At 48.5% G+C, this 15,874-nt stretch overlaps 3 protein-coding genes, 1 long non-coding RNA gene and 8 other non-coding genes across 15 annotated transcripts; all 12 read right to left on the reverse strand.

The window, feature by feature from the left end:
- Window positions 1–466: 466 nt before the first annotated feature.
- On the reverse strand, window positions 467–3,506 carry LOC120822771 (serine protease FAM111A). Of its 3 annotated transcripts, XM_078105989.1 has the most exons (5): window positions 3,382–3,506; window positions 2,655–2,717; window positions 1,954–2,575; window positions 1,894–1,920; window positions 467–1,860 (listed from the first exon to the last, which is right to left on the reverse strand). In XM_078105989.1, the coding sequence occupies exons 2-5, from the start codon at window positions 2,682–2,684 to the stop codon at window positions 803–805; spliced, it is 1,737 nt and encodes a 578-aa protein (XP_077962115.1). In that variant the 5' UTR covers window positions 2,685–2,717; window positions 3,382–3,506; the 3' UTR covers window positions 467–802. The 3 variants fall into 3 exon arrangements, with proteins under 3 accessions (XP_077962115.1, XP_077962114.1, XP_040038623.2); XM_078105988.1 differs by having other exon boundaries at window positions 1,894–2,575; XM_040182689.2 differs by having other exon boundaries at window positions 467–2,575; window positions 3,382–3,498.
- A 213-nt stretch (window positions 3,507–3,719) lies between these two features.
- LOC120822318 (RING finger protein 175) lies at window positions 3,720–8,383 on the reverse strand. The gene is made up of 8 exons (XM_078105992.1): window positions 8,014–8,383; window positions 5,952–6,093; window positions 5,722–5,876; window positions 5,424–5,531; window positions 5,074–5,194; window positions 4,859–4,992; window positions 4,460–4,561; window positions 3,720–4,273 (listed from the first exon to the last, which is right to left on the reverse strand). The coding sequence occupies exons 2-8, from the start codon at window positions 6,090–6,092 to the stop codon at window positions 4,153–4,155; spliced, it is 882 nt and encodes a 293-aa protein (XP_077962118.1). The 5' UTR covers window position 6,093; window positions 8,014–8,383; the 3' UTR covers window positions 3,720–4,152.
- Window positions 8,384–8,388: 5 nt separating this feature from the next.
- LOC144410279 (RING finger protein 175-like) lies at window positions 8,389–11,524 on the reverse strand. Its single transcript, XM_078105991.1, has 9 exons — window positions 11,403–11,524; window positions 11,057–11,094; window positions 10,464–10,605; window positions 10,234–10,388; window positions 9,936–10,043; window positions 9,722–9,842; window positions 9,507–9,640; window positions 9,108–9,209; window positions 8,389–8,921 (listed from the first exon to the last, which is right to left on the reverse strand). Exons 1-9 carry the CDS (start codon window positions 11,421–11,423, stop codon window positions 8,801–8,803), a joined length of 942 nt encoding a protein of 313 aa, XP_077962117.1. The 5' UTR covers window positions 11,424–11,524; the 3' UTR covers window positions 8,389–8,800.
- Window positions 11,525–12,078: 554 nt separating this feature from the next.
- Window positions 12,079–15,183, reverse strand: LOC120822785 (uncharacterized). 2 transcript variants are annotated; one of them, XR_013468228.1, is made up of 9 exons: window positions 15,051–15,183; window positions 14,156–14,231; window positions 13,875–13,941; window positions 13,571–13,647; window positions 13,333–13,365; window positions 13,057–13,134; window positions 12,778–12,844; window positions 12,512–12,551; window positions 12,079–12,314 (listed from the first exon to the last, which is right to left on the reverse strand). It is a non-coding gene; the product is annotated as an uncharacterized LOC120822785 (long non-coding RNA). The 2 variants fall into 2 exon arrangements; XR_013468229.1 differs by lacking the exons at window positions 13,057–13,134; window positions 13,333–13,365 and having other exon boundaries at window positions 15,051–15,172.
- LOC120823163 (small nucleolar RNA SNORD14) lies at window positions 12,378–12,471 on the reverse strand. Its single transcript, XR_005712802.2, has one exon. It is a non-coding gene; the product is annotated as a small nucleolar RNA SNORD14 (small nucleolar RNA).
- On the reverse strand, window positions 12,623–12,716 carry LOC144410440 (small nucleolar RNA SNORD14). Its single transcript, XR_013468478.1, has one exon. It is a non-coding gene; the product is annotated as a small nucleolar RNA SNORD14 (small nucleolar RNA).
- Window positions 12,923–13,016, reverse strand: LOC120823195 (small nucleolar RNA SNORD14). Its single transcript, XR_005712833.2, has one exon. It is a non-coding gene; the product is annotated as a small nucleolar RNA SNORD14 (small nucleolar RNA).
- On the reverse strand, window positions 13,198–13,291 carry LOC144410441 (small nucleolar RNA SNORD14). The gene has a single exon (XR_013468479.1). It is a non-coding gene; the product is annotated as a small nucleolar RNA SNORD14 (small nucleolar RNA).
- On the reverse strand, window positions 13,437–13,530 carry LOC144410439 (small nucleolar RNA SNORD14). Its single transcript, XR_013468477.1, has one exon. It is a non-coding gene; the product is annotated as a small nucleolar RNA SNORD14 (small nucleolar RNA).
- On the reverse strand, window positions 13,713–13,806 carry LOC120823194 (small nucleolar RNA SNORD14). Its single transcript, XR_005712832.2, has one exon. It is a non-coding gene; the product is annotated as a small nucleolar RNA SNORD14 (small nucleolar RNA).
- Window positions 14,022–14,115, reverse strand: LOC144410442 (small nucleolar RNA SNORD14). The gene has a single exon (XR_013468480.1). It is a non-coding gene; the product is annotated as a small nucleolar RNA SNORD14 (small nucleolar RNA).
- Window positions 14,295–14,388, reverse strand: LOC120823164 (small nucleolar RNA SNORD14). The gene has a single exon (XR_005712803.2). It is a non-coding gene; the product is annotated as a small nucleolar RNA SNORD14 (small nucleolar RNA).
- Window positions 15,184–15,874: the final 691 nt, after the last annotated feature.

The raw sequence follows: 15,874 nt of genomic DNA on the forward strand, positions 1-15,874 counted from the left end.
GAGCCTCAAACCTCCAATCAGGCTTCTTCTGTCCAAGTCTCTTTTTTCTGCATCACGCCGTCCCCCTGGAGACCCGCCCCCACGCCGTCCCCCTGGAGACCCGCCCCCACGCCGACCCGCCGAAATCAGTTGAAAGTTACACTGTAACATTAAAGGTTAATTATGTATAACTGCTTAATTTGCTGGTAATGTGGTGAGATGGTTTTGTGGAAAATGGAATAAGAAGATTTAAGAGATGAACAAAATACAAACAGTTTGTGCAGAATGTCACAAGATGTCATTTAAAGGTAAATTAAGTCTCTCTAGTCGACGCATCTTCATGTCCACTTGGGAAGCTGCAGGCGTTTGACTGACGGCCTTTAAATGGTGCACTTAAAAATAAAATGAAATCAGGAGCCGTAAAAGCCGAAGTTATTGTTTGAGTCGATGGCGACAAGAATAATGAAGATGAATGACAGGAAACTGATTGTGAAGATAATCATTTAATATAATGTGAATATATCAGGAGTCCCAAAGCCACATGGGTAAAAAGAAAAGGCAGATATGTCAAAAAGAAGAATCGGACCCAAACCAACACACAAACTAAATAAAAAGAACATACTTAGCTGTTAATATGATACTTTCAGACACGCAACATGTGACAACACTTCAAATAACAGATACAGAAGTAATGCAGAGAAGGAAACAAAGTCACATTTGACTATTTGACTCTCAGCGCTGCGTAACGTTGGCACTTCACCTCCGTGAGTCTGTGGGCATGGCGACGATACAACAACACATGATGTGTGAACGGGAGCATCTGTCAATCTATCTCCATTGGTGAGTCCACATCAGGGAGTGCTCGCTCTGTCTTGAGGACGCTCTCGATCAGTTCTTCCAGGTAATGATTTCCCCGAGTCTCCTCCTCGACTCTCTTCAACTTCTCCTCGTCTAGCTTGCTCACAAAGTCCTTAAATATATTAAGCAGAGGCTGAGCGAACTCGATCAGGCTGTGCTTTGAGTTGTTAAACCCATAGTGAAAGCCAGAAGTGTGCAAACCAAAAACTCTACCGCAGACATCGAACACTGGAGAGCCGGAGGCGCCGTGATACATGAAAGTGTTATAAGTCACGACATCTGCAAATGGGTCTTTTTTGAGCCCATTTTTGATTGCGTGGACAACAAACCTATCGTCCCTATGGTTCCCTATGCTACTGATGACGGCTTGTTCCCTGTTCTCTTTCTCAATGATACATATCGGATCCATCTTCTTCAGGGCTCCTCCCGGGTGGCCGAGGATACAGCCATGGCCATTTGCCGGTTTTTGACCGAATTTCTTCAGGAGCCCTGGTGGCACCTCGAGCTGGTCTGGTGTGGCGTATGGTTCAATCTGAACTATGGCATAATCAAGATCATCATTGTTGTAGCAGATGTCACGGTCAGCCAGCTTAAAGTATTGGTACTTTGCATGCGGCTCAGGTTCTACATAGTTAAACGTGAAATAGACATCCTCCCTCAGCTTTCCTTTTATTATACAATCGATGAACAAGTGTGCGTTAGTCAGGATGAAATTGTCAAACAGCACAAAGCCTGTTCCCACCACTTTTCCCTCAACAATCACTTTGCAGACGGATTTCCCCAGTTCCAGCATCTTCATGATTCTGTGGACTTCACTGAATGCGCCCTCGATCTTTCCAAAGTCTTCCCGTCTCAGCTCTAAGGCTTCCTCATAAGATCCCAGACCAGAGAACCTACTCTCCATCAGCCGTTTCAGATCTGGGTACTGCTCACGAAGCCTTTTACTAATCTCCTCAATGTTTCCCCCTGTGACACTGGTTCCTCTCTGCTGCAGTACAGCTGAGATCTTATCATTAATCTCAGGCTGTGATCCTGCTGCTTCCTTCTTAATCTTAGACTGTGATCCTGCTGCTTCCTTCTTAATCTTAGACTGTGATCCTGCTGCTTCCTTCTTAGTCTCAGACTGTGATCCTGCTGCTTCCTTCTTAATCTTAGGTGTCTCAAGGTGAACGCCCCGTGGAAGACATATCTTGAACTTTTTCTCATGCAGGCCATCGACTTTTTCTTTGGGTGTAGTGTACATGTTGTCCTTGATGTTACACAGTTCGAAGTTTCCAAGATCGAGAAAGCGACCGTCTCTCTTCAGAGCCTCTTCCACAGTGATCCCCTTCTCCCCATAGACGCGCAGATACTTGAACGTTTTAAATACAGTGTTTATGAAAAGCTTCTTTGATTTGGTGTCTTTCCCTCCGACTGTGTCGATGTAGAAGACAGAATACTTGTCTTTTGAATGCACCTTTTGGTCACATTGGTCTCGAGAGGCTTCAACCTTGTTATCGTTGCTTAATAAAGTGATCATCTCTTCGTCACGGATACAAGAACAAGGGAAATGTGTTGCAAGAGCATGTTCCTTACCCCCCTCACCCAACTGAACCACAATACGTCCATCTGTAAAACTGTTCTCTTGATAGCTTTCAGATGACTTAATGAGCTCCATCACTGTGCGAGGTTCATCACATTGGATCTTATATAGTTTCCCCTCCGTGTTCTTCACTTTGAGAGAATGTGGATGTCCTTCCTGCAGGAAACCAAGTGAGAGAATAAAAGATACACAAACTGGTTGATTAAATACAAAAACTGTGGATCAGTCGGCTCACCATGGTCTCAACATCCTGATCCTGATGCATCCTTGTTCCTAATCTCACTTGGCTGCGAACAGTCTGCGGGGGAGAAAAGAAGATGTTAAGGATGTTTCAGACATTTCAAATATCTCCAGTGGTCCGAAACGCCTCTTCAGCAGAACAATAGGTGGAAACAGGAGTCTGCTACCACTACATCCAAGGAGCCCCCACCCGGGGGTGTTTCTAGGATCCATAGAAGGGGGGTGGGGGGGGCTAGCTCCTGTGGAAAAGTGGGAGTTTTGATTTTGAACATTTTGTGATTTATTTAAAGGTGCTAGTGGGCCATAAATAATACATTAAAAGACCGAGACTGCGGGCCGAATGACATCAGACTGCGAGCCAAGATCAAAGTCCGGGCGGGAGTGGAACGGGTGGCAGCCGGGCTTTACGGCCTTCTTCCTTAAGCAGTCACTCATGTTGAGACACGAACTAAACACATGTAGAAGAAAACGCTTCAGAAAAGAACTGAATCGGCCCAATAAAAGGAAACGGAGAGACTTCATCAGCTCGTTCCACCAATTTGGGTTAAGACGTCGGATCAGGGAGATGAACCAGGAAATAAACTTGATCTCAACACAAACTGCAACTAAAACAAAGAGGAATCTTCTTCTTCTAAAGTCTTTCTGTATCAAACCAGAATATCGTGTTAAATATTAACGCGTCTCTTGAAACTAATTGAAATGAAAGAATCCGGAGGTCGTACCTTGAGTTCACTCCGATGGCGCCGAGAGGAAGAAACAGTTTGAGCAAAGATATAAAATGGTGGAGTTTAGGGCGGGACTCAGTTACACAAACGCACACCTACACACACACACACACACACACACAGTGCAGTAAATGAAAGCGAATTCCTTTAACATGATGCGTCGTTTCCGTCCACCAGTGAAGAAGAACACAAACTGTTATTATAACAAAGAAGAGCTTTGACTAGCAAGTAGAAACCAAACCCTGATAATCAGACAGATGGAATGAAACATGAAACCATTTACATAACACACACACACACACACCGGTGAGGCATATATATATATATATATATATATATATATATATATATTTAATAAATACAAAGTTAAGATCAGCAGCGGTCTTATAAACAAAGGCGATGTTTATGTTGATTTGGCAAAAGAAAACTTCTGATCCTTGGAGTGTTTGTGGGAAGAGGATCAGCAGTCATATACATTTATATATAAATCTATTTAAGAAACAAACATGTATATAAACATATCGTACAGTGCGGAGGAACCCGAGTGTCCATCAAACAGAAACAGACGATACAAAAGTGGAAACATGTGGACCGGTTTGTAAAAAGGTTCTGAGGGTCCACGAGCCTCAAACCTCCAATCAGGCTTCTTCTGTCCAAGTCTCTTTTTTCTGCATCACGCCGTCCCCCTGGAGACCCGCCCCCACGCCGTCCCCCTGGAGACCCGCCCCCACGCCGTCCCCCTGGAGAACCGCCGACCCCCCCGTCCTCCTACTCGAGGCCCAGGGTGAAGTTGATCCCGTGGACGACGCCGATGATGATGGGTTGCCAGGCAACCAGGTATCTGAGCCAGTCGAGCAGCTGGCCGTAGAGGACGTGCGTCTTCTCCCAGCTGGAGGGACGAGAGCGAGTTGAGGAGACAAACGCCGATGATGTCACAAATAAACACAAGACGTTGTTCACAAAGCGTCATCGAACCGTTGAAGTGGTCTTTGGAAACAGGAAGTTGCACCTTTTGTTGGAGGACGACAACAACAACAACAACATGGACCCTCTGGTCCCATGAGAACAAGGATACGGGTTGTTCATCATCTTCTTCATGTCCACCTTCTCGTTGCAGTACGGACACGTCTGCTTCTTACCCACAATGCACCAGCCGCGGATGCAGAACTCGTGGAAGCTGGCGAGGGGGGAGGAGCTAAGGAAGAGAAAAAAAACACTACGGACGAAACCGGCGGAAAAACACGGAAACGCTGATTTCCTACGAGACGATTCTTAGCTTGTTAGTGAAAACAACAACAACAACAACAGTTTCCCAGCTGGTTAAAGAACGGGATAAACAACGCGACCTTGGATCGACGTGGCTAACTGTCCCGTAGCAACAGTAACTAAGGGGGACAGCGGGGAGGAGGAGCAACGGGGCTGTGGAGCTTAAAGACGGGTCGTCACGGTGACCAAGCACCTCAGGGGGGGATACATGTGTCCACAGGACAGCTGGTAGGTGTCTTCTATGAGTCCTTCCTCCTCCACGTCCACCAGGATCCTCTGACCGCACACGGCGCAGATGTCCTCGCTCAGACTCCTGCTGGGCATGCCGTCCCTGTTGTAGTACTGAGAAGACAATGGTTGTCAGCTGCCTCTGTCTGTCTCCGACTGCTTAAAATGAATGGTGGTGAAAGCGGGGGGGCCCACCCCGATGGTGGACGCCATGTAGTCGGAGCAGATCTCGGCGAAGTCCCTCCCCATGACGCCGTAGTAGAGCCCGTAGAACAGCATGACGACGCCCACGTCCATGGAGTCCTCCGCCTTGATCCTGCCCGGAGACGGAGACAGAGACGGCCGGTCAGCGAGGCGCCACGAGCAGGGGGACGCGTTCAGAGACGTGGAGACACTGGGCCGGTTTATCTGCACCGCGCCGGTGTAATCCGTCGACTCGCCGAATGAAGGACGACTCACAAACGCCGTCACATGACTGTTGGTGTCAGGTGAATTCATCACGACGTCACAGACTACTCGTGGGCTCTTCTGAGAGACGAGCTCACCTGAAGAAGACGTTGAAGCCGAACATGGTGAACATGATGGCCAGGTAGCCGAGGACGCCCACCGCGTAGCTCAGCTTGTAGATGAGCAGGAACCACTTGTACACCATCCTGAGGAACAGGCTCACTCATCAGCGCAAAGCAGCAACGTTCAGCAGCCGAAACATTCATCAGGTGAGAGGGGAACGTCCTACTGAGGCTCCATCTGGAGCTGCTCCGTGTAACGCCGAAGCTTAGCGAGGACACACGAGGAGCCGTTTAAGATCAGCTGGTCTACGCGGGTGACGGGTGCAGCGCCCACCTCGGCGTCCGGCAGGACAGCGGCCTGCGGGTGGCCCTGAAGATGACGTAGCTGGTGACGACGGAGAACATGCCCCACATGGACAGGAACCTCCACCAGTAGAGTTTGATGGTGAAGTAGAGAGGGACCGCCCACATCTGGACCAGCGTCACCAGCTGTGGAGGAGACGCTTTGTTACTCTTCACCTCTTTGTGGTATGCCGGGCGGTGCGAGCCCTCGCCTCCACTCACATTGTAGGAGCGGTGGTGCCGCTGCTTCCACTGCACCAGGACGATCTGAGCCACCACCAGCGTGGCGACGAGGATCATCACCATCTCGGCGTGCATGGCCTCGTGACCCCGGTGCTTCACGTGCAGCCGCTCGTGCTGCATCCTGAGCGGGAGGAGCGGAGGGATGCAGAGACGAGCACACGGGTCATTAATGGTGCATGCTGGGTAAACAGGTAACTAAAGTGAACATGGTGCATGCTGGGTAAACGGGTAACTAAAGTGAACGTGGTGCATGCTGGGTAAACAGGTAACTAAAGTGAACATGGTGCATGCTGGGTAAGCTGGTAACTAAAGTGAACGTGGTGCATGCTGGGTAAACAGGTAACTAAAGTGAACGTGGTGCATGCTGGGTAAACGGGTAACTAAAGTGAACGTGGTGCATGCTGGGTAAACAGGTAACTAAAGTGAACATGGTGCATGCTGGGTAAGCTGGTAACTAAAGTGAACGTGGTGCATGCTGGGTAAACAGGTAACTAAAGTGAACGTGGTGCATGTTGGGTAAGCTGGTAACTAAAGTGAACATGGTGCATGCTGGGTAAGCTGGTAACTAAAGTGAACGTGGTGCATGCTGGGTAAACGGGTAACTAAAGTGAACATGGTGCATGCTGGGTAAGCTGGTAACTAAAGTGAACATGGTGCATGCTGGGTAAACGGGTAACTAAAGTGAACATGGTGCATGCTGGGTAAACGGGTAACTAACGTGAACATGGTGCATGCTGGGTAAACGGGTAACTAAAGTGAACATGGTGCATGCTGGGTAAACGGGTAACTAAAGTGAACGTGGTGCATGCTGGGTAAACAGGTAACTAAAGTGAACATGGTGCATGCTGGGTAAGCTGGTAACTAAAGTGAACGTGGTGCATGCTGGGTAAACAGGTAACTAAAGTGAACGTGGTGCATGTTGGGTAAGCTGGTAACTAAAGTGAACATGGTGCATGCTGGGTAAGCTGGTAACTAAAGTGAACGTGGTGCATGCTGGGTAAACGGGTAACTAAAGTGAACATGGTGCATGCTGGGTAAGCTGGTAACTAAAGTGAACATGGTGCATGCTGGGTAAACGGGTAACTAAAGTGAACATGGTGCATGCTGGGTAAACGGGTAACTAACGTGAACATGGTGCATGCTGGGTAAACGGGTAACTAAAGTGAACATGGTGCATGCTGGGTAAACGGGTAACTAACGTGAACGTGGTGCATGCTGGGTAAGCTGGTAACTAAAGTGAACGTGGTGCATGCTGGGTAAACGGGTAACTAAAGTGAACGTGGTGCATGCTGGGTAAACGGGTAACTAAAGTGAACATGGTGCATGCCGGGTAAGCTGGTAACTAAAGTGAACGTGGTGCATGCTGGGTAAACAGGTAACTAAAGTGAACGTGGTGCATGTTGGGTAAGCTGGTAACTAAAGTGAACGTGGTGCATGCTGGGTAAACTGGTATCTAAAGTGAACATGGTGCATGCTGGGTAAGCTGGTAACTAAAGTGAACATGGTGCATGCTGGGTAAACGGGTAACTAAAGTGAATGTGGTGCATGCTGGGTAAACAGGTAACTAAAGTGAACATGGTGCATGCTGGGTAAACGGGTAACTAACGTGAACATGGTGCATGCTGGGTAAACGGGTAACTAAAGTGAACATGGTGCATGCTGGGTAAACGGGTAACTAACGTGAACGTGGTGCATGCTGGGTAAGCTGGTAACTAAAGTGAACGTGGTGCATGCTGGGTAAACGGGTAACTAAAGTGAACATGGTGCATGCTGGGTAAGCTGGTAACTAAAGTGAACATGGTGCATGCTGGGTAAACGGGTAACTAACGTGAACATGGTGCATGCTGGGTAAACGGGTAACTAAAGTGAACATGGTGCATGCTGGGTAAGCTGGTAACTAAAGTGTACATGGTGCATGCTGGGTAACTAAAGTGAACATGGTGCATGCTGGGTAAGTCTTTCTGTATCAAACCAGAATATCGTGTTAAATATTAACGCGTCTCTTGAAACTAATTGAAATGAAAGAATCCGGAGGTCGTACCTTGAGTTCACTCCGATGGCGCCGAGAGGAAGGAACAGTTTGAGCAAAGATATAAAATGCTGGAGTTTAGGGCGGGACTCAGTTACACAAACGCACACCTACACACACACACACACACACACACACACACACACACACACACAGTGCAGTAAATGAAAGCGAATTCCTTTAACATGATGCGTCGTTTCAGTCCACCAGTGAAGAAGAACACAAACTGGTTCTCTTATTATAATAACAAAGAAGAGCTTTGACTAACAAAAGGCTGAACAACAGTAGAAACCAAACCCTGATAATCAGACAGATGGAATGAAACATGAAACCATTTACATAACACACACACACCTACACACACACACACACACACACCGGTGAGGCTTTTATATACATATATATATATTTAATAAATACAAAGTTAAGATCAGCAGCGGTCTTATAAACAAAGGCGATGTTTATGTTGATTTGGCAAAAGAAAACTTCTGATCCTTGGAGTGTTTGTGGGAAGAGGATCAGCAGTCATATACATTTATATATAAATCTATTTAAGAAACAAACATGTATATAAACGTATCGTACAGTGCGGAGGAACCCGAGTGTCCATCAAACAGAAACAGACGATACAAAAGTGGAAACATGTGGACCGGTTTGTAAAAAGGTTCTGAGGGTCCACGAGCCTCAAACCTCCAATCAGGCTTCTTCTGTCCAAGTCTCTTTTTTCTGCATCACGCCGTCCCCCTGAAGACCCGCCCCCACGCCGTCCCCCTGGAGACCCGCCGACCCCCCCGTCCTCCTACTCGAGGCCCAGGGTGAAGTTGATCCCGTGGACGACGCCGATGATGATGGGTTGCCAGGCAACCAGGTATCTGAGCCAGTCGAGCAGCTGGCCGTAGAGGACGTGCGTCTTCTCCCAGCTGGAGGGACGAGAGCGAGTTGAGGAGACAAACGCCGATGATGTCACAAATAAACACAAGACGTTGTTCACAAAGCGTCATCGAACCATTGAAGTGGTCTTTGGAAACAGGAAGTTGCACCTTTTGTTGGAGGACGACAACAACAACAACAACATGGACCCTCTGGTCCCATGAGAACAAGGATACGGGTTGTTCATCATCTTCTTCATGTCCACCTTCTCGTTGCAGTACGGACACGTCTGCTTCTTACCCACAATGCACCAGCCGCGGATGCAGAACTCGTGGAAGCTGGCGAGGGGGGAGGAGTTAAGGAAGAGAAAAAAAACACTACGGACGAAACCGGCAGAAAAACACGGAAACGCTGATTTCCTACGAGACGATTCTTAGCTTGTTAGTGAAAACAACAACAACAACAACAGTTTCCCAGCTGGTTAAAGAACGGGATAAACAACGCGACCTTGGATCGACGTGGCTAACTGTCCCGTAGCAACAGTAACTAAGGGGGACAGCGGGGAGGAGGAGCAACCGGGCTGTGGAGCTTAAAGACGGGTCGTCACGGTGACCAAGCACCTCAGGGGGGGATACATGTGTCCACAGGACAGCTGGTAGGTGTCTTCTATGAGTCCTTCCTCCTCCACGTCCACCAGGATCCTCTGACCGCACACGGCGCAGATGTCCTCGCTCAGACTCCTGCTGGGCATGCCGTCCCTGTTGTAGTACTGAGAAGACAATGGTCGTCAGCTGCCTCTGTCTGTCTCCGACTGCTTAAAATGAATGGTGGTGAAAGCGGGGGGGCCCACCCCGATGGTGGACGCCATGTAGTCGGAGCAGATCTCGGCGAAGTCCCTCCCCATGACGCCGTAGTAGAGCCCGTAGAACAGCATGACGACGCCCACGTCCATGGAGTCCTCCGCCTTGATCCTGCACGGAACGCCGTCACATGACTGTTGGTCTCAGGTGAATTCATCACGACGTCACAGACTACTCGTGGGCTCTTCTGAGAGACGAGCTCACCTGAAGAAGACGTTGAAGCCGAACATGGTGAACATGATGGCCAGGTAGCCGAGGACGCCCACCGCGTAGCTCAGCTTGTAGATGAGCAGGAACCACTTGTACACCATCCTGAGGAACAGGCTCACTCATCAGCGCAAAGCAGCAACGTTCAGCAGCCGAAACATTCATCAGGTGAGAGGGGAACGTCCTACTGAGGCTCCATCTGGAGCTGCTCCGTGTAACGCCGAAGCTTAGCGAGGACACACGAGGAGCCGTTTAAGATCAGCTGGTCTACGCGGGTGACGGGTGCAGCGCCCACCTCGGCGTCCGGCAGGACAGCGGCCTGCGGGTGGCCCTGAAGATGACGTAGCTGGTGACGACGGAGAACATGCCCCACATGGACAGGAACCTCCACCAGTAGAGTTTGATGGTGAAGTAGAGAGGGACCGCCCACATCTGGACCAGCGTCACCAGCTGTGGAGGAGACGCTTTGTTACTCTTCACCTCTTTGTGGTATGCCGGGCGGTGCGAGCCCTCGCCCCCACTCACATTGTAGGAGCGGTGGTGCCGCTGCTTCCACTGCACCAGGACGATCTGAGCCACCACCAGCGTGGCGACGAGGATCATCACCATCTCGGCGTGCATGGCCTCGTGACCCCGGTGCTTCACGTGCAGCCGCTCGTGCTGCATCCTGAGCGGGAGGAGCGGAGGGATGCAGAGACGAGCACACGGGTCATTAATGGTGCATGCTGGGTAAACGGGTAACTAACGTGAACATGGTGCATGCTGGGTAAACGGGTAACTAAAGTGAACGTGGTGCATGCTGGGTAAACTGGTAACTAAAGTGAACATGGTGCATGCTGGGTAAGCTGGTAACTAAAGTGAACGTGGTGCATGCTGGGTAAACAGGTAACTAAAGTGAACGTGGTGCATGCTGGGTAAGTTGGTAACTAAAGTGAACACGGTGCATGCTGGGTAAGCTGGTAACTAAAGTGAACATGGTGCATGCTGGGTAAGCTGGTAACTAAAGTGAACATGGTGCATGCTGGGTAAACGGGTAACTAAAGTGAATGTGGTGCATGCTGGGTAAGCTGGTAACTAAAGTGAACACGGTGCATGCTGGGTAAGCTGGTTCCACTCACTTCCAGTTTTCATTGTGTGTCATCTTCAGCAGGTCGTCCTGCAGCAGGGACACAAATAGCTTCTGTGGGTCTCACTGGACACGCACATGTAGGTTAACACAACTTATTACGCGTGACGTTGACCACACCCGATAACACAATGTAATGAAACGCAACGTCTGGCGGAATGAGGCGTTTCCCGTCTGCTGCCACGTCCCACAGCAGCTCGTCTCAGCTGACCCGCTGGGCAGCTAGCTAGCGAGCTAACTCCGCTAACCGGCGTCGGCTCCCGATAACGGCTCTTTTTGCTAATTCGGGCGATTAAAGCACCTGTTCGGGTGCGCAGCATTGAATTCGGCGTACTCACCTGGTGCTGCACGCCCGCCATCGTTTGGGCTAGCCCCGGTATACAGCTAGCACGCTAGCACCGCTCTGACGGCTCCGACTGCAGCGGAGGAGGACGGCGTCCCAGCAGGGTCAAAGCGGGGAGTAAAAAGCGAAGGCTTTATAGTAGGAAAAGATGTAACCCTAAAAAGGAACCATTAATAGAAATTGTTGCAATTTAAATAACCGAGTCTTGGAATGAAGTGATCAGCTTTATTGATCGATGGAAGGTTTACACTAAACTGTGTGTGAATACAATGTCACCGATGGGAATACATTTGAAAGACTTATCGGGAAACATTTATTGCCAAACATAAGGAATTTTTTTTGGTTGGTGTGGAAAAACTCAACATTCCATCCATCATTAGCACCTTAAATTTTAAACACAGGTTTATCGTTCTGCACACAGCTGGTCAAATACTGAATGTTGTCCAAAAGGACCAAGAGCTCTTGCAAATCTCCAGTAATCAGATTAAAGCGACAAATCGCATGGCACATACAAATTAAAACATTTGAGTTCTCAGGCATATTTAATATGACAAATTGTATAATCTTTTCCTCCCATGCAGGTAAACTTCGGTCCTAAAGTTACTTTTCTACAGCCAGAAGACCGATCATTGTAGAGAAAGTTACACAATGAAGACGCCTGGAGAATAAAATGGAAATGTTGAACTTTTGCAGTCTTTATTATTTATTTATGAATCAGTTGAAGCTTCGACAGACATCGGCCCGTTGGACCGGTGGAAACTACGAATGGCAGGAAATGACGTCATCACAGCGACCAGCAGCTAAACACGAGGCACAAGCTGTAGAACACACCGGCTCCGCGGCGCCGACGGGTCGCCATCACTGGTCGTCCCGGGGGAAGTTTCATTTGTCCAGAGAGACGTCGACCCTGAAGAGGACATCAGGTTAGAACGCGTGCATGTTTAGGACTCATCAAAAGGGGCTCTGCTCTTCGCTCAGACATCCAAGGAAGGTTTGGACCGTCACCGGTCTGTTGGACCTCTGGTGGAAACTACGAATGGCAGGAAATGACCTCATCACAGCGAAGCGCTTTAATTCATAGACTCGAGTTAAAGGTTCACGTACCAGCAGACGAGCAGCATCGGTGCAGCGTTGAACGGTCACCCTGAGAAGACACAACGGGACATGTTAGCATCAATGCTAATGACAGACTAGCATGTGATCCCTGCTGCAGGTTCGCTCAGACATCCAAGGAAGGTTTGGACCGTCACTGGCCCGTTGGACCTCTGGTGGAAACTACGAATGGCAGGAAATGACCTCATCACAGCGAAGCGTTTAACTCAGGATCTAGTTTCTACGGGACATTATAGACTATATAAAGTAGAACTCACAGGTCTCCAGGTTCAGAGGATCCTTCTTGGTCTCCTCACGGCGCCCTGAAGGTCTTCATGGCCACGGCTGCAACCACATTCACAGTTACATAACGATCGAAAGAAGCAGAATCTCAACAATTAGACAATGTTTTTTGCTGCAGGTTCGCTCAGACATCCAAGGAAGGTTTGGACCGTCACTGGTCTGTTGGACCTCAGGTGGAAACTACGAATGGCAGGAAATGACCTCATCATAGCGACCAGCAGCTAAACACGAGGCACAAGCTGTGGAACACACACCTGCCCCACGGCGCCGACGGGTCGTCATCACTGGTCGTCCTGGTGGTTTGATGCCAGTTCGTCCATCAGACGTTGACCCTGAAGAGAACATCAGGTTAGAACATGAGGACTTTAGGAACTCTTCAAAAGGAGCTCTGCTCTTCGCTCAGACATCCAAGGAAGGTTTGGACCGTCACCGGTCGTTTGGACCTCTGGTGGAAACTACGAATGGCAGGAAATGACCTCATCACAGCGAAGCGTTTGACTCAAGTCTGAATTATTAAAAGGTTCACGTACCAGCAGACGAGCAGCATCGGTGCAACGGTCACCCTGAGAAGACACAACGGGACATGTTAGCATCAATGCTAACGACAGACTAGCATGTGATCCCTGCTGCAGGTTCGCTCAGACATCCAAGGAAGGTTTGGACCGTCACCGGTCTGTTGGACCTCTGGTGGAAACTACGAATGGCAGGAAATGACCTCATCATAGCGACCAGCAGCTAAACACGAGCCACAAGCTGTGGAACACACACCTGCTCCACGGCGCCGACGGGTCGTCATCACTGGTTGATCACAGGGGGGGTTCCATTTGTCCAGAGAGACGTCGACCCTGGAGGAGGACATCAGGTTAGAACATGAGGACTTTAGGAACTCCTCAAAAAGGAGCTCTGCTCTTCGCTCAGACATCCAAGGAAGGTTTGGACCGTCACCGGTCTGTTGGACCTCTGGTGGAAACTACGAATGGCAGGAAATGACCTCATCACAGCGAAGCGTTTAACTCAGGATCTAGTTTCTTTGGAGTTGCATGACCTTTATAGACCATAAAGTAGAACTCACAGGTCTCCTGGTTCAGAGGATCCTTCCTGGTCTCCTCACGGCGCCCTGAAGGTCTTCATGGCCACGGCTGCAACCACATTCACAGTTACACAACGATCGAAAGAAGCAGAATCTCAAAAATTAGACAATGTTTTTTTTGCTGCAGGTTCGCTCAGACATCCAAGGAAGGTTTGGACCGTCACCGGTCTGTTGGACCTCAGGTGGAAACTACGAATGGCAGGAAATGACCTCATCATAGCGACCAGCAGCTAAACACGAGCCACAAGCTGTGGAACACACACCTGCTCCACGGCGCCGACGGGTCGTCATCACTGGTCGTCCCGGGGGAGGTTTCATTTGTCCAGAGAGACGTCGCCCCTGAAGAGGACATCAGGTTAGAACGCGTGCATGTTTAGGACTCATCAAAAGGAGCTCTGCTCTTCGCTCAGACATCCAAGGAAGGTTTGGACCGTCACCGGCCCGTTGGACCTCTGGTGGAAACTACGAATGGCAGGAAATGACGTCATCACAGCGAAGCAATATTATGCAGTAATACTACCACAGAACACACGTTACATGTATGCAGTCACAGTACAGTATCGGCGATATAAATATAAACAAAAGCATTTAAAAATCGATACTATAAGTTTTTTATACTTCTATTTTTAGTTTTACCAGTTTAATTGAGTAGAAAAGTGACGAATGCACAAATAACGTTGGCTTCATTAAGACTCACTGAAGTATTAAGTTCAATGTTTTACCATCAACCACGTGGTCACCTTCCGGAAGTGAAACATTGACTGGCTCACTATAAATCTATTTAGTTTCCTTTGAAGTTGATGAAAAGGACACTTTAATAAAGGGCTCAGTAACCAACAGTAACACAACGCAGAATTACAATATGACTCAATACACGTTTAAAGGAGTTCACCGCGAAGGCTTTTGATTAATAACTCACGTTAACTATTTAATGCTCTTCCTGTGAAGCAGATTTGCCTAAAATAAACCGCTTTAATAGTGCAGATAAGTACGACGTGTCGACGCCTGCGAGCTGCACGAGCTTTGAATCTTCGACCATCCTGAACAATGGCGCCTCGTCGGTGTCGAACCTCATGTTCTAGAGCTCCTCCGCGTTGTGAGGAACCCTTCAGGCGTCTTATTTACGGAGGAAACGCGCTAAATGGAAGATATATTTACCTCGAGGAGACTCGCCGTGCTCGCGTCTCCGCTGCCTCGGATGGAAATGAACCAGCGGCAGTTTCCGCTCCTTTTTATCGCGTCCCGGTGGCTCGTGATCGGCCCGGCGGCGCGTCACCGCCGCCTAGCGGCCAGGAGGCGGAGCCGTTACCACGTGACGTGGAGCTTCTCGCGGGTGAGCAGCACTCCAAGCGGTGCCTCGATGTACTGCAGAGGGGAAAACTAAATCCTGCATTCCACCTAAAGTAATGAGGCGATATTGACAAATAAATGTGAATGTGACAACTAGATACATTGCGCGTGTGAGTAACATCTATTTTTTGATAATTATTGATGAATATATATATATTGTTTCAGTATACTTTAGCCTGATATTATCTAATACAAATACTAATAAATGTGTCTAAGAAAAAAATATAAATACATATATAGTCTGATGACCTTTGAGGTATTATAATGTGTACAACTATATAAATAAATGTTAAATAATAATAAACACTTCTCAATAACATATTGTATTAATTTCCAATAACACGTATTTCAAATGACGTGTGAGCAACACCAAAAAACAGCACTGGGAAACATACAAACTACAAACATGCACCTCTGGAAAAGACAAAAGATGACCTGACACAGACAGGTGGGGGAACTGAGGCTTAAACGCAGGTGGAGGTGATTGCAAACTAAACTCAGCTGTGGGGAGAAGGGGGAGAAACTAGATACAGGAAGTGCAGTGGTTACCAAAATAAAAACCGGAAGTTAATCTTCACTGTCTCTTCGAGTTGTCGCAGACGCGATATGAGAGAGAGAGATTTAAACGCCCA

This window comes from Gasterosteus aculeatus, chromosome 7 (genome assembly GCF_964276395.1).
Source record: "Gasterosteus aculeatus chromosome 7, fGasAcu3.hap1.1, whole genome shotgun sequence".
In the NCBI taxonomy this organism is placed as follows: Eukaryota; Metazoa; Chordata; class Actinopteri; order Perciformes; family Gasterosteidae; genus Gasterosteus; species Gasterosteus aculeatus.